This window comes from Empidonax traillii, unplaced genomic scaffold (assembly GCF_003031625.1).
Source record: "Empidonax traillii isolate 1590-97213 ecotype Southwest subspecies unplaced genomic scaffold, ASM303162v1 scaffold13:size3042203, whole genome shotgun sequence".
Taxonomy (NCBI): domain Eukaryota; kingdom Metazoa; phylum Chordata; class Aves; order Passeriformes; family Tyrannidae; genus Empidonax; species Empidonax traillii.
The window spans coordinates 1704102-1725797 of NW_020955206.1; the positions used below are offsets into that span (position 1 = coordinate 1704102).

The window sequence follows — 21696 nt, forward strand, 5'->3', positions numbered from 1 at the left end:
GCTGCTGTTGCTGCTGAGGTAACTGCGCTCCCCTCCTTTCCCCGCGGGAGGCGGCGGCGCGGTGGCCCCGCGAAGGGCGAGCGCGGAAGGTTACGGGGGGGATGAGCCGCCTACGGCGGGCTGAGGGCTGGGCGCGCCCGCGCTGCTGCTGCTGCTGGTGCTGCTGGTGGTTTTATTGCTGTTTGGGGTCAGTTAATGGGGTGCTTTGGGGTGTCCTGCCGCTTTTTATTTATTTATTTATATATTGAAATAATTTGTAACCAGCCCGGCGCCCGGCCGTGTCCTCGAGCCCCAGCGCGGGGTGTCGGGGAAGCTGGTAGGGGAGGGAGCAGCTCCTCATTCCCCTCCCCGGCCGTGCCCCGGCTCTCGCTCCGGGCAGTTTCGCTGATTTGCGCCGTGCTGGTTTTCCTGATTTCCAGGAGGGAAGGACGGCGCTTGCGGGAAGTGGGGATGCAAATAGCTCCTGAATGAGAGGGTAGGTTGGTGCAGCGCGGCGTGAGTGCGACCTGTGCCGTGAAAAAAGGGGTTGGGAGAACGTTGGCTGCTTTCTATACTGAATTTTTATGCTGAATATACACTTGTGTGGTGGTATCAGGATGCAGAATTGCAGTGATGTAACTGTTTGCTTTGCTGGAGACATAATTAGGTTGAAGTCGCCGTGACTGTTCACATTAACAGACTTAAATTAGACCTTTTGAAGTGGATGCTCTCCAACTTTGAACATTTACAGATAAAAAGGGGCTGTGCTGATTCATTAGGAGATGACACTGAAATTTTAGCGGTTTGAGATTAGAATTAAATAGCTGAAAGCTCCTTGTGGCTAAAAAGAATTGATAACACTTTTCATCTGTCTGAAACTTCCTTGGTTTCTCTCTAACAGTATATTTTGTATCGTATAGATCTGATGGATTTCTTTTTTATGCCTTTTATGAGGGCAGGGAACTCATAAGGAAAGTGAATTGATAGAATTCTGCAGCAGGTAAAAGGCTGAAGATGAGGAACATCGAGGAAACGTGAGACTTTATACGTGTTTGATATGAGAAACTATTGCAACAAAGGCTTTAAACATTCCTTTAATCAATATTGAAAGTTGCTAGTGAAAAGAGTTCAACTTTGACCTCTAACATTATTTTTTGGAACCTGGAAGGAAGAGTCATGTGTATATAATAGCTGACATAAAAATGTGCCAGCTTGATATGCCAGTGCAATCAGTGTATGTCATACCTGAATTGTCTCAGTGGAGTGTAAGGGTAGAGCAGGTACTGATGAAGGCAGAAATTGGAATTAAAAAAATTATACTGTTAAGTAGAGTGTGATCCATCCGATTGCTGTTGGCAAAGGAGTAAAACTTCCAGCTTTCACGTAACAGTGCTGATATTGCTGTGAGCTTTGTGGAGTCTAATCTGAATTTGAGCCTGTGGCCCTGTTCCAAAGGAGGTCGGATTCAAAGCCCAGCCATGCATTGTGTTGGTGTCCTTCTCAGGTGAAGGTTGTTCAATCCAGAAGTGCTCTGTCCTTGCTGCTGTACCTCAGTGAACTCTTGGTGTATCAGATAGTGTCTTTCTTTGCCTGGCACTAAAGTCTTGTGAGAGATATTTTCTTTCACATGGGGGAAAATCGTGTTATTGAGAAAATGTCCTCCTGAACATGTCTGGTGTTACTTTGTGCTTCTGGAAAAGTGACTTGGTATCACAAATCTATTGGTTTTATTTCTTAGAGCAAAGTTCTCTAATACTTTGTATAAATATGTGTTCTGAAGACATGCATAGGTTTTTTTTCTTTAATTTTTCATAACTTGTTTTACCCTGAATTCTCGTTGCTGGTGGGTGTTTATGAAGATGCTGCTGGCATAAATCATAGATTAGTTTGAGTTGGAAGGGACCTTAAAGATCATCTTATTCCAACTCCCTTGTGGAAACATCTTCAACTAGATCAGGCTGCTCAGAGCTCCATATCCTGGCCCTGGATACTTCCAGGGATGGGGCATCCACAACTTCTGTGGGCAACCTGTGCCAGGGCCTCACCACCCTCACAGGGAAGAATTTATTACCTAAACTAAATTTCCTTTCAGTTTGAAAAAAGACACGAGTAATTAGATGATCAGCTTCCCAGTAAGACATTCATGTTTATGCCTCAGTACTTCCATATACCCTTTTTTTTGAGATTATTTAGAAGCTGAAAAGAAACAATTCCAGTGTTTCCCCATTGTCTGGCCCTGGCTGTGTAATAAGAGACTGGCATAAGGCGAAACTTAACTGTGTTAAATATGTACTTGCTGAAGATTCTGTTGAATGTGTTGCATGTAAACAGCATCACATGAATTCCATGTTCCCATTGTAAAGTGTCCCTGTGTGCCTGCAGTAGAGCAGATATGGACCAGTACAAGGAAAGGACTACAAGGCATAAGTGGGAAATTCAAGAGATAAATACAGTACAAAATACATTAAAATAGAGCAAAAGCAAGAAGGATTTAGAGAGCTGATAAGCTGTGCCACTGAGGGTATGGGATAGATTTCATAGAATATACCGGCTTGGAAGAGACCTCCGAGATCATCAAGTCCAACCCTTGATCCAACCCTGCTGTGATTCCCAGACCATGGCACTGATGCCACGTCCAGTCTCATCTTAAAAACCTCCAGGGGCTGTGAATCCACCCTGGGCAGCCCTTTCCAATGTGTGATTACTCTCTCTGTAAAGAATTTCTTCCAAATATCCAACCTAAACCTCCCCTGGCAGAGTTTGGCACCGTAGCAGGCAGTCCTGGTACAGGGGAGGCTGTTGCTGGGGCTGAGCTAAAGGGCTTCCAGTGCATTTACTGCGTGATGGAGCTATTGGAGTAGTTTATTTGTTTGCTGGGAGGTGTCTGCTGGACCAGTCACTGGGAAAGAATTGAAACAAGCCACAGTTTACTTGTTAAATGGCTTTGCAGCTTGGCTCGCCTGGATCTGTAGTAGAAAGGAGGTTATTCATCTAAATTAGGCGTGACTGTGTACAGTCATTATCTGATGGATATTTATCAGTCAGCAGTGAATGGTCCAAATTGCCCATGGAATTGGATGCAGTAGAAGATTTGCCTGGTTGGTTTACTTAGAATTTCTGCAGTTACTGAAGTTAATGTTTATGCTGTAACCTTTTAGTGAGTTCTGTAATTTTGATTTTTAAATTTTTACCTGTGGTTTTTAGGTAGGATTTATGTATGCAAGCAGGATTATTAGCCTACTGTGCAATACGTGTTAGTGTCCCTACAGTTATTGACTTACTGACATACAATCAGAAATGTTGAAATTAAGGCATTGTTGCTGAAATGTGAGGAATCTTAGGAACTGTCTGTTGTGTAGCTTGAAGGAAAAGGTGACCAAAAAAGATTCAGGCTTTGGCAGCTGATGGATTTTTAGCCTGTGCATGAATTCTTATTTGTGTATCTGTTTTAAAAATACAGATAAGTTGGGGGGAGGTGGTTGTGCAACAGTGCTTTTCCTTTCTTCCTCAAAAAAGAGCAGGGAAAAAGACTGTGCTTAACCCTGAAGTGCCTTTTTAAAAATTTAATTATCAGCACAGGGGCCTCATGATACAATTAGTTATGTTGTGCCATTTGTCTTCCTAATGCCCTTGGTAAGCTTTGAGCAAACACATTCTAGACACAGTCATTTTACAGGACCATGTTCCCAGTGATCGTGAGTTTATAATGCATTTCTTCAAAGTTGGTTTGTTTTTTATTCCAATAATGTGTCTGCATTTCAGGCTTATGTTTCATTTACAGTGAGGTGTGGGTCAGATGAGACATTCTCAACCTGAGAATTTTTGGGAAACCCTTGAGAGTGGAACTGGATGGGATCAGGTTTAATATAACCATCTGTGCAAACAGATGACATTGTGCATGAGGCATTGAATAATTTAGTGTTATCTTCAAGTGCCAGATAAAGATATTCAAAAGGTCAAATTAAAAGCTATTGCTTGGAGTATTAGGTTGAAGAGTAATGCTTTGTCCTTTTGTGCTGGAAGTACACAACAAAGGCTCAGTGTAAATTTGGTAAGGACAGGCATTGAAGCAAATAAATAACAAAATAGCAAATAAATTAACAGTGGAGGAGAGCTGGGAACATCGCAGTGGGGATGCTGAGCTCTTGGTCAAGTCTGAGTGCTTTCTAACATTGATCCTCCATCCTTGGAGGGACCAAGGTGGGGGGTTCTGGTTTAGGCAGCTGAGGAGGAGCCCGGGAGGTGGAAGGAGAGGGGAAAATCACATGAGAGTGACTAAATCTCTTATTCTTGCGAAAGCTGAACTGGGGTGGCACTTCCACATAAACAGTAAGTGGCTGGGCTGTGATAACCCAGCTTTTGCACGGGATTGCAGTTGGGATTAGGGAACTGACAGAACAAATCACATCCCGTTCTAGTCAATAGTTTCTCTGTTTGCAATTCCAGCTGATTGCTGTGACTGGAATATTTCACCTGCAGAGGCTGAGCGGTGGCATCTTCTATTGCCTGTCATCTCCAGCTCAGAATGGGTGGGTGACACTGCAAATTAATGTGATACACTCACCCTGGCTGCTGCTGTGTTTCTGCTCAACTGCCTCAAAATGCCATGTCACTGACAACTTAATGGTTGGGGATTTCACAATATTGTGAAGTTTAACAAAGATATAAAAGCTTATTTGTAAAGCAAACCGGAAAGCAATCAGTAGCTTTGTGCAGTTCTGTGTAATATAAGTATTTTTAAATTAAAAGAGGGTCAGTTTAGACTAGAGATAAGGAAGAAACTTTATTTTTTAATGAGGGTGGTGAGGCCCTGGCACAGGTTGCCCAGAGAGGCTGTGGATGCTCCATCCCTGGAAATGTTCGAGACCAGCTTTTTATGGGGCTTGAAGCAACTTGTTCTAGTGGAAGCAGGATGGCCCTGCTCATTGCAGGGGGCTTGGACTAGATGGCATTTAAAAGTCCCTTGCAACCCAAACTATTCTATAATTTTGATATGTGGATAAGAAGCATTTGCATCGCCTTTTAGTCTTGCAGTGGAATATATGAGTTTGTTTAAATAAGGCAAGAGGCTTCTCTTTTTCAGGGGAAGTTTGCATTTGTATCATTCCCCTTGAATTGGGAAAATTTGAAAATGAATACTGAGGAGTTCCACCAGAAATGTTGTATTTTTCAAACAAGCTGGTTTCAGAAGCTTTGCTTTGCAAGAAAGGGTCTTTGTATTTTCCATATTTCTTAAATGTCAGAATCTTTCTGTTACCCTCAAAATATAGTAATTTGAATTAACCTTCCAACTGAGGGTGATTTCCGTGTCACAAAAATTTACTTTAAATACTGGAAAATAAAACAACTGAGGAAACAAACCTGGATACTTCTTTAGCCAGCTTTAGTCAGACAGAAATTCAGGCCCACACCTCTTCTGTTCTCTTCCCCAAATAGAAATGTAACACAAGGTTTTGTGCTGCAGTCCTGCTCCAAATGCCATGTGGTGATTTCCAAAAGCTAACAGCTAAAAATTTCAAGCTTTCAAGTGCCTCCTTTTTAAAATAAAATGCAAACATTTTCATTGTAAGTACTTGCAGAGTAAAGTCCTGCTATTGATGTCTATTATTTGCATTTAACACAGTTTTCCTGAGGAAGCTTTACTGATGAGTTTGGTGTGATGTCTTTTCAGATTACATCAGATATGACCGAATACATGAATAGCCTGGGATAGCCCGAAGGAGGGACAGGATGTCACAATAACATACAAAACATTTGGGAGGTATGTGGGGTTTGTTTTCTGTTGCACTAAAAAATGTCTTGGTAAAACAAAATGAATAAAGTTATTTTATGCCATTTCCATTCGTAAAACATTTCTCAAAAGTTGTATAAACCCGTTTTTGATGAAATAATAACTCATTTGTCTTGTTATCTTCATATCCAGCTGCCAATTACGTAGAGTTGTGAAACTTGAATTTGCTTGACCCTAAAGGGTGGTGGATATCCCAAAGTGCTATTGAACTTAATTGGCATAGATTGTAATTTCGAACTGCAAACACTTAAAAAGATTAGGAGAATTTGAAGTGGCTGAAAAGAGGACCTTATCTACGTTAAGTCAAGCTTGACTTGCTTTCAAGTGAGGTGGAGTTTGTTAGTTTTTAAGGTATTTTATTTGACTACCTTCAGCCATGGCTTAGGAGCTGCACTTTGGTAGGAAGGGGGATTTTTGTCCATAAAAAACCCAATGTGTGGACAGAAAACACAGTTTGACTCTGGAAATTTTAACAGATCCATGCGCCAGAGCTGTGCTTCAGTTGTGCTGTTTCACAACCAGGGAATGTGTCCTTCAGACCTCACTGTGTCCCAGGAATTTCCCAGCTATTTTAGCAGTTGCTCTCAGATCTCTGCTGCAACCTGCAGATGCTTATTTTCATTTCCAGTTTCTTGGGTTGTTCCTGCCTGGTTCTAACATTAAGGCTTAAAAATCAGAAGGATTTATGGGCAGAATATGTTTCTCTGATTCCTGATACAGGTTTTTTAAGGTTGTGGACAGACACACCTTCATCAAAACTGACCTCAGTGTGAGTCTCTTTACCTGGTAAGGGTCACCTGGACCATTCTAGAGGAACAAAATGATCCCATGTTCAAGGTCTTGGGATGGATATTGAAGTGCCATAATTCCTACCAGTCATATAATAGGCTGCCATTAATAAGGGGGAAGAACAGAGAGCTCTGCATGGCTGTCATAAATCAATATAAATGCTCTCAGGTTTCTCTCAGACGTGGCCTTTAATAGCATGAATCAATATGATTTTTAGAACACAGTATACTTTTAAAGCAGCAGGGTATTTTTGAGGCATAATGTTTAAGCTTTAATTGGTCTCCCGTTTGTTGATAGCACTTCAGTTCTGCCATTCTGTATCTTTGCTTGTCTGGAAAATAATTCTGTTTTCCTGAGAACTCTCAAGGTTTCAAGTCTTGTTTTTGTTCCAGGTTGGAACAACAACAAAGCCCTAGAAGAGTTTTAAAAAAATTAAATTAATTAATGTGTTCTTTGAAAATCTGATTCATGTAATCCACTGCCATGCTAATTTAACCACTACCATTTGTTTCCCTTTAAGTTTGGTCTGATCTGAGACCATTTTGTAGGTTATCCAATATATCTTTGTAACAGGCTTGTGGTTTTTCCAAAACAATAGCACTCTTGTCAACAAATTTAGCTGCTTTCTAACTTGCTGTGTTGTTTGTTGTGAGCAACGTATTAGAACAGCTTTATTTCCATTCTGTTTTTCCTTTCTGCTCTTCCCTCAGTTGCTGGAGCAGAATGAGAAGTCAACAGTCTGGTGCCATAATTTGCTGTTTTCAGGGAGACATGAGCTGTGATTTCATTTAATGAAGACTTTGCCATTTTAGTTTGAGATAGAAGGGAGTGGTTGTGTTTTTTAACAGATGAGGAAGAAGGGTTTATGGGCACAGCAAGGTGAAAATGAAACCGTTCTAAAATCCCTTTGTGAGGCACTAAAGCTCTGTGTTTCTGATGGGGTGCTCCTGGCTGGACTCCCACTAAAGCTGGTCTGTGACTCCCTTCTTCTGCTGGACAGGGGAGAGAAAATATAACAGAAGGCTTATGGGTCAAGATAAGGGCAGGGGGAGAGAAAATGCAACAAAGGCTCATGGATCAAGATTAGGGCAGGGAGAGCTCACTCAGCAATGACCGTCACAGGCAAAACAGACTTGACCTGGGGAATTCAGCTTAATTTATTACCAATGAAAGCAGAGTAGAATAATGAGAAACAAAATCGAAATCTTAAAAACTAAAACCTAAAAAACTGAAAACTAAATCCCTTCTTTCATATTTCATCCTTATGTAGCCACAGGATTGTTCGGGTTTGGACCCCAAAAAAGTCTCAGTTATCTGTTTTGAACTTGGCTATGTTTCATCTTCCAGAAACAACGGACGAGAACCACCTCGATTTCAAAAAGGATGAGGATGATAATAATAATAACAATGGTCTCTTTGGTTCCTGCAGGGCAAGGCCAGCAAACCATGCAGTCATCAGGGCACAGGTTCCGGGATGTCGAGCACCACCCTCTTCTCGGCGACAATGAGAGCTACGACTCCTCGTCCTCGGAGGCCGACATGGCAGAGAGGGTCTGGTTCATCAGGGATGGCTGTGGGATGGTCTGTGCCATCATGACCTGGCTCCTGGTTGTCTATGCAGACTTTGTAGTGACTTTTGTCATGTTGCTGCCTTCCAAAGACTTTTGGTACTCAGTGATCAACGGGGTTCTCTTTAACTGCTTGGCAGTCCTCGCTTTGTCGTCACACCTGAGGACTATGCTGACGGATCCAGTAAGTATCCAAGAGCTCCTTGGCATTGGATTGTTCCATTTCCTCATGAGGGGAACAAGGGGGCAGCCACTGATCTCTTCTCTATGGGGACCAGTGACAGGACCTGAAGGAATGTCCTGAAGATGAGTCAGGAATGGTTGAGATTGGATATTAGAAAAGGTTCTTCCCCCAGAGGGTGGTTGGGCACTGAACAGGCTCCCCAGGAAAGTGGTCGCAACACCAAGTCTGACAGAGCTCAGGGAGAGTTTGGATGATACTCAGACTCATGATGTGACTCTTGGGGATGGTCCTGTGCAGTGCCAGGAGTTGGACTCCCTGATCCTTGTGGGTCCCTTCCAACTCAGCACATTCGCTGACTCTGTGATTTGCAGAAAAGTTTGGAGAAGCCAGATCACTCTTCTCCTGCTGGGAAAAGGAGTGTTAGATTCAAACCCCTCAAGGTTGAAGGCATGATATCTGTATCTGTCCTGTTGTTCTGTTAATGAAACCGTAAAGGATCTGTCAATATAAAATTAATTTATGAGTATAAGACTCATGAAAAATACAGTTTATTTGTAAAATATTAACCCAGGCCCTGAAAAAGCTAATGAAGCTGAAGACTAAAAGTCTTCTCTGTCCTATTCTTTTTTAGTATTTTTTCATCAGATATATTTTCAAAACTTGCATACCTTCATCCTGTTGTGCCATTTGAAATGGCACATTTAAGGATGTGCCATTTCATTTAATTCCATTTAAGGCACATGAAAGAGCTTTCAGAGGTAGACAAGCTGCAAAACCCCAGTCACACACTGGCATGAAGTAAGAACCACTGTCCTACACGATTCCTGCATTATTGTCTGTAGGTGTTTGGAGTCAGAGGGAAGGGAGATTTACGTTGAACACGCATTGAAACAGTGTAGGTGTAAGAGCTCTTGAAATTGCTCCTTTCACAAGACTTTTACTCTCCAAGAGATTAAATAGTTCATTTTGTACTAAAATCTATAATTTTTTTTAGAGAATAAATCCAGGGAAAGCGAGCTGAGGGGAAGCCCATCTATTTTCTCCAGATTTTTAGGACAGTGACAATGTAGAGAGAAGTTCTGGGAGTGTTCAAAAAACCAGCAGGGCATTGTAGTTAATGATTTTCTAGGTCTCTGATTTACTTCTGACCCCACACCCAGTGATGAAACATTACAACTTCTACATGCTGTGACAATAAGAAAGTTAATGGTTTAAGGATTGATGGCTTAAAAATACGTTCTGGTAAAACTGGGTGTCTTTCTAGACCTGTGTTGTTCTCTATGGATAAAACATGATAAAAATTGAGATGAGTCACTGCTTTTTTTCCTCTATTCCTTTTCTGCTGACTCCCAGAATGGAAGACTCGACTGTGTGATAGAAACTAAGATTGAAGGAAGAAAGGAATAAACTGCCTCAAAACATATGTGAATTAAATTTCCTCCTATAAGTACAAAAATGGATTTGTTCATGGAAAGGAATTGGTGACTGACTGAGACTGTAAAAGATGTTTTTGAAATGGGGCATATTTTTGTCAGCAAAATGCTTAAAGTGTGGCCTGAAGTTATTACCCTTAGTGGCAGGTGAATAGGGCAATTTGAGACATTTTATGAGCCTAAATTTACCTGGAGCAAGATAAATCTGTGCTTTGGAAGTTCTCTCTGAGATAATTCACCATGTTTACACCAAAGTAATACCCTCCATGAGAACATGAATATTGCAAAATACACTTCAGGAGTTCACCGTGAGTGTTTAAGGAACTCTCTCACTTTGTACCCCTTCAAGGGCCATCTGGCTCAAGTTGGAAGCACCACTTGGCCAAAGAGTTCTTCTGGGGTAGGGCTTGGGCCGTGTCTCATATTATAGAAACACAAATTTATTATTCCAGGCCATAGGTAACAAAAAATTCCTGCCTAAGCAGAGAGGTGTTTTGGAATGGGATCTGAATGCCTGCTGACTTCTTAATTCTGTCCCAGAACTTCCTTCAGCTGTCTGTATAAAGTGAGGGTGTTCCCAGTGGGGTTTTTTTGAACGAGGGTGAACTGCAGAACGTTGCTGTGGATTTTTAAGCTAACCTGGAGAGGACTCTCCCTGGGGGAATGAGGTGCTGACCTGGAGGGGTTGGTACAGAGAGGCCACTGCCCTTTGTCACATCCCAGTTTATTTCATAATTACTTCCTCTCCCAGATAAGCCTTTAGCTCCATAAATGAGCAAGGGGACGATGGTGCTGTCCTTTCTCTTCTCACTAATCCACAGTTAGATTTTGAACTCAGGAGGCTCTGGGTTAATATTGTTCCTGGAAGAAGCAATTCCTGACCATCCTCTTCCTCGTTGTGTTCAAACAGCAGCTCTGTGATGAACAGCTCAGAACTAATCACTACAAATCAGTTTCTTTTCCTGATGGGTTATTTTTCTTCTGAATCAGTTCCTTCCCCTCTTTACCATGAAACTACACAAACTTTGTCAGGAGCAGAAGATAGCAGGGGTACAAGAGGTAGAATAAAGAAGCCAGTGGTGGTTCTTGCCAACAGCATCCAAGCTAAAAGTTTAAGGAAAAAGGGATGATGGTTATAAAAAACTTGTCTACATGGGACAGGTGGCTAAACCCTGGTTCAGAGACTTGAAATAATATCTTTCAAGTAGTTGCTTCTTTAACTTTTGTATATGGCTTGGCCCAATAATCAAATGTCACAACAAACATTCAGAGTAACTTCTCAGCAAATAATGTACCTGGGGGTAAAGATGTGTCTCCTTCATTTCTGTCAGCTGGTGACAGTATATTCTATGAGAATTATGCTAATACTTGGCCATAGATGAGTCCTGCTGAAATGAAGCTGAATTTGAGGTCAAGCAGAGGTAATTTATTCATTTGGAATTGATTGTGGCTTATAGCAGATCAGCTTTGAATAAATGAACTTATTTCAGCAATTATCCTGAGGTTGCTGGGATGAAGTCTATGAAAGGTATTTTTAAATGCTCTCATGCCATTTAAGAAGCTTTCTCTCCTCTAATTGAAATGATTTCAGGGGGCTGTGCCCAAAGGAAATGCCACTAAAGAATACATGGATAATTTGCAACTGAAACCAGGAGAAGTGATCTACAAATGTCCCAAGTGCTGTAGTATCAAACCTGAGCGTGCACACCATTGCAGGTAGGCCAGGGGGGAATTTAAAGCAGGTCTGCATATTGAATTGTGAAATAACAACTGGTATTTATGTTGATTTTTCTCCCCACAAATTCTTTTTAATATCCAATAAACTTTCAAATTCATACATTGCAGAGTATTTTATAAATAGAATATTCTATGGCTAAAAATGAATGTGAATGAGGGGAAAGGAGAAAAGAGAAGAAAGAGTTTTGACAATAATTGTGCTCTGGTGTCTTAAATACTTTTTGATCTGTGAGTATTTTGTCCTGTTCATCATTCCAATACTGTGCTGTTATGCAGGTAATTCAGGGCAAAGAGAAGAATCTCAATTTTCTGAGAGAAGCTGATTGAAGAAATGACCCCTGCAATCCTAAATTAACAAAATAGAGTAATTTTAAACAATCACTTTAATTTGTGTCATTTCTTCATATGCATTTGAGGTTATATGTGAATTGGCAGATTATTTCCCCAAGGTTGTATAAATAGTTGGATAAATTGAAAATTCATTTTAAAAAGGACAGGAGTGATGATAATTTGAACTAAACATGCTATGGAAGAGATAGTAAATGCATCCATTTTAAATTAATCCTCAAATCTTTTGAGTTTTCAGGCACTGTGGATTTGCTTTTGTAGTGTTTATTGTGTGAGAGCTGAAAATAGAAGTGGCTGCATAATCAGGACTTACATAAATATGTAAATGTTCCTGGTGGCTTCTCTTTAGGTGTGGGGAGTGCTGTGAATTGAATTGTGAGGAGCATTGAATTTTAGTGCCTGTCAAAAGAAGAGAGTGAAGCCTTGTCAGGGCTCTCAGACTGTTCTGCAGGTCTGTGGTTTGTAAATGCAGAGTCTGGGTGCGTGTCACTAATCCGTGTGAACGTCACGCCTGAGGAGCTCCTTCTATTAGGAACACTCAGCCTTGGCCCTGGGAGCTTGAGCTTCTCTCAGCTGTGAGTGGGTTTTTGTATCTGGAGTGTGAAGAGAGAAGTTTCACGGATAAATAGTCAAGTATGGAATTACCTTGGGTAGGTTCATCAGGGATGCAGTGACGCTGCCCTGTGCGGTGAGTCTGCTCCTTTGGCTTTATTAGCTCGGGAGTGTTCCCTGAGCACAGCTGTGCTCAGGGCTGGGGGGTGGAAGCGGCACAGCTGCTTTCTTGGGGCAGAATAGAAGCTGTAAATCCCTGGGGATCCAAAATAGCTGCGTGCAGTCTGCTCAGATGGCCTGGCATCGTGTCCACGGGATGTGCCAAAGGGACAACTGAGAGCTCAGCTGAGCGTAGGTTGGATCTGGGATCTTGCTGATTTTCTCATCTCACATTTAGGCAGGTTCCCACAGAGACTTCGCAGGTAGCTGTAAAGAGTGTTTCCCACATCTTCAGTCCTGGTAGGATTTACTCATTTAGAAGGAAGGAGCCCTAAATGAAGACATCATATGTTGGAACTCTCAATATGGGAGAAAAAAAACCTGGAATATCAGAGAGCCTGGGGCTCAAATACATTGTTTATAGCGACAAGCTGAGCAACATTTCTTGTTAAAGCAGAGCAAGAATGGAGAGTGTCTACAAGGAAGGAAATCTCTGATACTTTCAAAGGGTTTGTTTTCCCTAAGCACCTTTTTAGGGACCCAGCTTTGTGTGTCTTATGAATTGTTCTGTTTAATCCTTGGGAAAATATTCAGGAAGATGTTCCATGGGCAAAGGATGTATTTTAGTGCTTGCTCAGGGCAAAACATGTGAAAGGGAAAGCCAGAGGCTCACAGTGTATGTGGTATCCTTTTGAAAGGCTGCTCTCATGTTTTTCTCAGCACTTGGATTTCTGGTTTAGTTGTCTTTGTTTCTGTTAATCTGATTCTTTGCCCTAGATATATCACTGCAGAAGTTATCAAATAGAAAAAAAGGGTTCTTTGATTATACTGCCAAATTTTTTATTGGTTTACAAACCCTTTCCAAGGACATTAAAAGGATGGTCTAGTCCCAAGTATTTAAAGTGGCAATTTGCTGATAGAAGAGACTTGAAAATGGAAATTGAAGTTGGTTCCTGTTGGGAAATGCTTACACTCAAAGCCACAGTGCATGTTTTGAGTAGTAAATTATTAACAGAAGAGACTCTTATGAAGTAGTTATGAAAATTGTTGTGCAACACTGCAACCGTTTTTTTAAGGAAGAAAAATTGTTTCATAATACACATTAGTGTTGGGAAAAAGGACAAGAAACTTCTGTTTACAGATAAGTATCTATGAAATACATTAAACCGAGATTTTCCTGAGCAGTTAACATTCTCACCCTAAGGAAGAGCCTTGTCCTGAGTGAATGGGATTTGGATTTCACTGAAGGAGCACAGGTGTCAGTATTCCTGCCTGTTCTGAGCACCTGCATTTGTGTCTGGGGAATTGTCACTGAGACTCAAATCACTGAGATCTTTCCATCAGTCTTCCTGTGGATATCTGTTATCCAGACCAATTTTTAGCTGGGTTTTTCAGAAGTGCAGTGGAACCTGCCTGAGTTCCTGCAGCAGCAGTGCCCAGCTGGAGAACACCTTCCTTCATCCACAGCTCCTTGTTCTCACCACCAGTTCTGCTCCTGCCTCTTGTGCAGGGTGGGAGTGAAACGACTCAGACTTCCCCAAACTCCTGCTGTATAAACATCTGTACTTGCACTGTGGAAGGAATAAAATACAAGTTGATGGGATAGGAAGAAGGCAGAACCACTGGTTTTAAGCCTTGCTGTGAGTTTGTTAGTGTGAGATTGGGAATGAAGGCAGAACCACTGGTTTTAAGCCTTGCTGTGAGTTTGTTAGTGTGAGATTGGGAATGAAGGCAGGGTTCCAGACTTCTCATGCCTTGGAGGGCTTTGTGTGGGCTTGTGAGAAATTCTGAATGAGCAGAAGCGAGTCTTGCCCACCTCACATCCTCCAGCACTCGGCTTGGTTGAGTCTGGGTATGATTTTAGTCAGCACTTCACATTAATATTGTTTTTAGAGTGACAGCACAGGTTGGTTGTGGTACCTGCAGTTAACTCACCTTCCACAGAGCTCGGGAAAATGAGAGGCTGAATTTGCAGCAGCAGGTGGTGAAATGAAAATCCTTTGAAGAGCCTCCTGAATGTCTTCCCTTGAGTGATACTTGTTTTTCTGTGCCAGAAAGTTGTTGCAGTGTTTAGTTCCGGTACTGGCATTTCCAGATGTAACAGGCACTGTTTAAAAAGTCATTTGCACCAGAGGATGGATCGTCTTTAATGTCCGTAAAACAAGATGCAGTGGGAATGTGGGGTTTGGTCTGTCAGTGCCACAAGTGTCTTAAGTGCCTGGATTTGCTTGATTGTATATTTGGTTTTGGAATGATTCTCATATTAATACTGGGGGAAGGTTTGGGAAGAATATCTTACAGCTAGTTTTGTAGCAACCAAAAACCGAGTTGTGAGCAAACAAACAGTTTCTATAAAGAAATGCAAATAAAATCACTGTTTTACGGTTTGTTAGGAAATATTCATCATCATATGACCACTGGATACCCTTGTTTCTGCTTTAAAATGTGAGGTATAATTTCCCAACAGGAGCCTTTTTTTTCCTTTCTTCCAGTATTTGCAAGCGCTGCATCCGAAAGATGGATCATCACTGCCCCTGGGTGAACAACTGTGTGGGGGAGAAAAACCAGAGGTTTTTTGTTCTGTTTACGGTGAGTGAAAATCAACATTCAGTCTGAATCAACATTCAGTCCAAACCTACCCTAATTATAACGATTTTGGTTGTGCCTAGTACCAGCTAATGGTTTAAGGGCACAATTGTGGCGTTGTTTTGGTTGGGTGTTTTTTTCCTTCTATGCCAGATATTCTCCAAACAGGAAGGTATTTCTCCTCATACTCATTGAAATCTTGTACAATGCTGTTATTTTAAGCAGCCTTAATTTTGCTGTGTTCTCTGCAGTAACAGTCAGTGAGATGGTGCTGTCTCTTGTTTGCAGATGTACATAGCCCTAATTTCAGCTCATGCTCTCGTCCTCTGCGGGTTCCAGTTCTTCTCCTGTGTCCGAGGGCAATGGACTGGTAAGCAAATCCTTAATTTGCATTATCATAATCTACCAGATATTAAGGAAAAGCCATAGCATTCCACCTATTTCAGTCCCTTGTAGGAAATATTACAGATTTACATCTTTAAGTGAGGTCCTGAACAAATTTTACATTTTTCTCCTGTTCTTCTTTGGTTGTTTTATTCCCCTCATTCCTTTAGACATTCACTGTAAGAGCTGTGGCTGTCAAGGGCATTCTTACACCGTTTACACAGAGTAGTAATTTACTCCCTCTGTAATAGGAAGGAAACAGAGCTGGTCCTCAGCCACCTTAGCACTGTATCACCTACAGCTGCCAGCTGGGCTTTGTGTGTCCCACCACAATGCTGAGAATTATATTTGAAATTTAGATAAATTTCTCCCTCATTCTGTTGCTGGAGCCAAGTGTGGGGCTCTTGTAGAAAAGAAATTTCCTAAACTCTCCCAGTTTTTGTGTTTAGGCCTCTGACTTACATTTCTTAATGTTCCAATGGTGCTCATTCAGGTTGTGTGCTTTTGACAGAAGATGGTTGATTATATGTTCTTCCTGGTATCTGAAGCAACAGGGGAAATCCATGTGACACTTTTTTTGCTAAATATTCCATTAAATGGGTGAAATCTTAGTCCATTTTTTACTTGAAACGTTCAGCCTCCTGTATATATCCCATCTTTTCCTTGTTTAAGCATAGTTGAGTTAATCAGTTGATCAGAGGATCTCCAGAGATGTCACTGTCAAATGTAAGGCAGAACCTGATTACTTTGTGTGGTGAATTAAAAAGAAAGAGAATAAAGCAATCACAGCCAAATGGAACATCTGTATTAACTGGCAAGTCAGAGCTGGCAGTGGGGATGGTTTTTACAGCAGCTGTCGTGCCTGGAACTCCAAGCTGCTCTCACATGTGCAGTTCTGAGCACTCAAATCACTTCATGTGCAAACATCTATTCGATATCCTTGAAATACCAGAAATGCAGTACCATGCGCTTTAGAGGAAGCCAGAAGTGTTACTGCCATGAAATTCTTTATTTCCTTGCTCAGCAAATAGAGCTGCTGCAGTGCCAGCAATTAGAAGTTTGTGTTAATTGTGAAATAGTGTTTCAAGTGTCAGATATTTAGAACATGCTCTGTAGTTTTTTTTTTTCTTGTTGGGTTATTTATAACTACATGTATCATTTTCACAGAATGCAGTGACTTCTCCCCACCTGTAACTGTGATCCTGATGATCTTCTTGTGCCTTGAGGGTTTTCTGTTTCTCACTTTCACTGCAGTCATGTTTGGCACCCAAATCCACTCAATATGCAACGATGAAACGGTAAAAAACCTCTGCTTTTTTGTATCCTGTAACAGTAACTCTGGGGAGATGTGATTAGATGTTGTTTTATTGCATGAGGAGAAAACTGCAAGCCTGAAATAGCTCACTTTTATTTTCTGCAGTTACAAGAATTGAAATACTTGCTTTCTGACAGAAGGAAGTGCTCTGTTTGCTTTCCTGACACACATTTTGTAATTAGGTTTTCAGTGACAAAGATTGCACAGCTTTCTGACTTCAGTTTTGACTTTCACTTCTCAACTCTCACAGACTCCTGAGATGTGTCATGGGGAGTGTCTGATTTTTCTCAGGTTTACACTTGAAGTAGCTGTTTGTCTCAGCCCTTCACGCCTCACCTTGATACACTTTGTTACAGGATAAGCATAGTTTGGGCCTTAGATCTGCATTGTTACACCTTCAGAGAATGTTTTGGGATAGGCAATTAACTGGAAACATAAGGAATTTGAAACCTGTGACTGTTCAGTATTTTCTCCTGTGAGGCTGTTTAAAAGTGTACTTCTGTACTGAGGAGTAACTGTGAAAAACAGTTGGTAAATATTGAGCCTTCATTAGTGGGAAGTACAAAAAATTATCATCAAAATAATGCATTTGGGGGAGTAATCCTGGCTTCAGTAATTGCAGTGCAGGAGCCTTATTGTCTGGTTTCGTTAACTGAGTAAACAACTTGTAGTGTAGGTTTATTATGTGTGGATTCTCTACTGTAACATCAGCTTTTCTGGTCATTTTACCTTCTAGCTTGAGGGGGAAAGCAATAGAGGTAGACAAACCTTCTTGTACAGATGCAATATTTTAAGTCTTCTGCCCTGTAGCCACAGGGCTAAAAAACGTTGCTAATTTCTTCCTTACTAAATAAATATAATAATAAGGAACTAATCAGCTCAGTAACTCTACAATAAAAATGCAAAATGAGTTTTGATGACAGATATTGGATTTTGCTAAACTTTGGGCTCACCAGTGCATGTTTCTGTACAGGAGATTGAGAGACTGAAGAGTGAAAAGCCAACATGGGAGAGGAGACTCCGCTGGGAAGGGATGAAGTCAGTTTTTGGGGGTCAGCCTTCACTCCTGTGGATCAATCCCTTTGCAGGATTTCGGATCAGGCGACTTCTACTGAGAGGCAAGAAAGGAGGACCCGAGTTTTCTGTTTGAGCCTAAATATGCTGGAACTTGCGAGAGTTCTATATAATATTTATTTTGGGGCCAGAGAAGGCTGTCTACATATAATCTGTGACCAGGTGAAACTGATATCAGACATTTGCTTGTAGCAAGCAGAGTTTTCTACGTTTATTGTCACAGACATCTCATTAATTCAGAGACAGGAACTGGATCTGCAATGGTCTGAACAGCGAGATACCAGAGGAAAAGCACGTGGTCACACTAAAGAAGCCAAATGTTGTCATGCTACTGTAATTTATTTTATGAGATTACTTACCCATTTTTTGTTAAACCCTTTTTATTTGATAAATGTCTGGGGAATTACCTGTGTGTTTTTATAAGAAGTAAATCCTTAGGTGCAGTTGTCAATCAGAGGGAGGAGCATTAGGGTGGAAGTTGATCTCCAGTGAGACTTAGCCTTCTAAATCCAGATTTCAGGGAATAGTGCTTTGTTCAGTTCTCATTTTTCAGCTTGTCCTGACAAACAGAGCTGTACTCCTGTGTCCCACTCCAGGCACACATTCCTCATATGCAAGTGGCTCCCAGGAGTGGTGCCCGGCACGGCACTGCACGGCAGAGGCACTGGCACCCCCTGCCCAATGTCTTCCCAGGCTCACTGAAGCGTGGCTGTGTTTGGCACTGTTCATCTCCTCTGGCACTTTGGGAAATGCCAAATCTTCACTAAACAACACTTGTAACTCCTGGCTGCGGGCCAAACCCTGCCTCAAATCCTTAATGCGTTGATTCCGGGGGAACTGGATGTGGGTAGTTTGTGTCTAGGCCTGTGCAGGGATGAGTGGGACCAGTGACTGTGTCCTGCTGTGTGAGATTAAAAGAATGTACTGCAGATGGAGGGAATACACTGAAAACAGTTGGCTTTGTATGGTCTCGTTCTGCCCCGTCTTTATTGTACGGATTTTTCCTAGAAGGAAAGCTGTTATGATCCCTTGGACAAAGACATCAGGGGAACGACTGGTGTTGCCTCTTTCTCAAGTTCAACACATCTTAAATGTAGAAACATCTGCAACAGAACAAATTATTTTGAATTTAACCATGTCCAACCAAAACTACTCTGAGGAAATGAGAGCAATGTAGATCTAGAACTGCTTAAGTGGGCCTGACAAACAACAGTAGTGCTAAGAAACATTCATAAATTTGCAAGTAATGAAATGCAAGCTGCAAGTAATGAAATTCAGCTAAAAGTGGATTCTTTAAAAATTACATTTAGACTATTTTTTTTTTGTATTACTGTTAATCTACAAACACTGACAATATAAAGGATAAAGCAGGAGCCTTGATGCATAGCTTGAAATCGTGCCTAGAAAGTAAATAGCTCCCTGTTTTGGGACTTGCCTTAAAATTGTCCTGTTCTTGCTTTTGCTCAACCAGTAGCACTGATGACCTGTCCCACCTCCAGCAGTTCCACCTGCTGAAGAATCTTGCATTACATTATGCACTGCACAAGCTGTACTTTCTTTTTTCAGTGACCTGCTTCTCCATCTCTTTGTAAGCAGTTTGTGGCAACTTGATTCAGCTTCGTCAGGTTTTGTACTACTGGGTGGGTGAAATTCCTGAGGGATCCATTAATTATCTACGACCCTGTGAACAAAATTGTGCAATACTATGGAATATGTTCACTTTGCTGGAGGGGGAGGATGGTGTGTGATGCTGGAGAGTTCCTAGGTGGAAATCCACTGAAATTGCAGTCAAACGAACAAAAGTGTCTCGTGTAGCTGAGGGGAAAGCTGGAAGTGCCACAAAAATCTGTGCATATTCAGTTGCACACCTTAAAAGTTTGGGGGAGGGGGGGGAAATGTGTCTGGCTTTATCATGAGGCTCTTAATGTGTGTATTGTTTAATGATGGAAATCAGAAAATATCACTCCAAGCGGTTAAACCCTGTGACTTAGCAAGTGTGTGTGTGTGTGTGTGTGAAATCCAGGTTACTTGGCTTTTCAAACCCTTCTGTTGTAATTTTTTTAATGTTAAAAAAAAATAAACTGATGAATTGAAGTCTTAGTTGATTAACTTCTCTATATGTCACTTTTTTTTGCACATCTGTGTTTGTATTCACACATATTTAGGCTGAACAACTTCAGGGTAATTGTCTTTTTTGGCTTGTGATTTGTATTTGTTTATATCAAGTGACAGGTGATATTGCTCCAAATTGAAGATGCTCCTCTGCTTATTAAGGGGATTAAGCTGCGCTACATGCTTAGCTCTTGGGCATTTCCTTTCCTGTATCCTTGTTATAGAACCATGGAATGGTTTGGGTTGGAAGGGACCTTAAAGATCATCTTATTCTATCCCTGTTTGTCTGAGGAGAGTGGGAAAACATGTGAAAACATAGCATGGTGTTTCAGGCTTTGCATTTCCAAGGTGTTTCTGTAGAACACATCTTTGGATTCCCCAGTTGCTCTGTGCGAATGTTGGCTTTTTCCACTAGTTCTGCAGCTTGAGGTGCAGGTTAGAGAGGAGCAGTTCACAAGTGTCCACCCCAACAAGGGTGAGGAGGAACAAGGTTTCCAAAAGGGAAGGATGGAGAGACTGGAAATAATTCTAAAAAATACTTTGATGTGTTTTCTGGGTCTAATATCACACTTTTCTACACTGCTATTTCTATGGAGAAAATAGCTCCAAAGACACGAACACAGACTTTGTGCCAGTGCTGCTTGTGTTTATAAGCAGGTTAATGATTTGATGATGTTTGTGTACCACAACAGTCGGGCTGGGCTGTGTTTACATATATTTTAGGGAAGAGCTTGTTTGCTCTCCAAAGGGAACAGACGTCTCTGCAGATGGACCCTGCCAATTTATCTCCTCTTTATTTTCTTGTTTAGTTTCTAGTAGTAATGTCAATATTGTTTTGTGAACCCTGGGCAAGCAGCAATTCATTTATGGGCTACATTATGCCCTGCTGTGTGCACAAATGTTGTGTTTTTACAGTTGTTCTCATTTCTTTCTGTTGGTACCATGGTCATATGTGAATGTATTGCTACTGGAGAAGGAAAGGGGTTTTGGAATACAGAAACTGGACTGTAAAATGATGATGGAATATGTTAATAACACTAAAATGAAGTGCACCAGTATTGGTTCTGTATATTTTTTTAAAGTGTTACTCTTCTGAACAGAGTTACAGGTCCATATTGGGATACACTTTGTGGTTTAACGGGAGTTGGTGCTTCTTCATTGATGAGATTAATTTTTTATTTTGCTTCTGTCACTCTTTTTGTGTGTGTGTGTGTGTGTGTGTGTGTGTGTGTGTTCTGAATGTCTTAATTTATTTTAGCCTTTCCTGACTGTGTTCTAGTAGCACATGTGCTACTTAAAGCACGTCAGTCTTGTCATACCCAACTAGAGCTCTGGAAAACAGCCAAGAGGCATCAAAGCAATCACAGGCTCAGTGTCTTAATAACATAAGTGAAACTTTGCACCTCCAAAATATTGCTGCAGTTTCTCTTTAATGCTGTAGTGCAAGAGAAAGTTAATATAAGACCTAAATTCAATGTTAATGAAACCCAATATTAGAATTGGCAAGGAAACAGATAACTTAAGAAAGACTTTACTACCTGAGATGCACCATTCTCATAAGCAGTGGCATCTTGCCCAGCCACTGGAATATTTTTAAATAATGGCTTGAAACCTCTTTTGTGAACAAAATCATCATTCCAATAAATCTAATGAAATAGTCAGTTCCAAGGCATAAGAATATCGGT

At 41.2% G+C, this 21696-nt stretch overlaps 1 protein-coding gene across 3 annotated transcripts; it reads left to right on the forward strand.

Moving 5' to 3' along the window:
• Nucleotides 1-19966, forward strand: ZDHHC7 (zinc finger DHHC-type containing 7). Of its 3 annotated transcripts, none has more exons than XM_027890718.1 (8): nt 1-18; nt 5651-5740; nt 7989-8311; nt 11336-11460; nt 15033-15129; nt 15415-15496; nt 16678-16808; nt 17799-19966. In XM_027890718.1, the coding sequence occupies exons 3-8, from the start codon at nt 8006-8008 to the stop codon at nt 17973-17975; spliced, it is 918 nt and encodes a 305-aa protein (XP_027746519.1). In that variant the 5' UTR covers nt 1-18; nt 5651-5740; nt 7989-8005; the 3' UTR covers nt 17976-19966. The 3 variants fall into 3 exon arrangements, with proteins under 3 accessions (XP_027746519.1, XP_027746497.1, XP_027746508.1); XM_027890696.1 differs by lacking the exon at nt 1-18 and adding an exon at nt 337-475; XM_027890707.1 differs by lacking the exon at nt 1-18 and adding an exon at nt 939-1013.
• Nucleotides 19967-21696: the final 1730 nt, after the last annotated feature.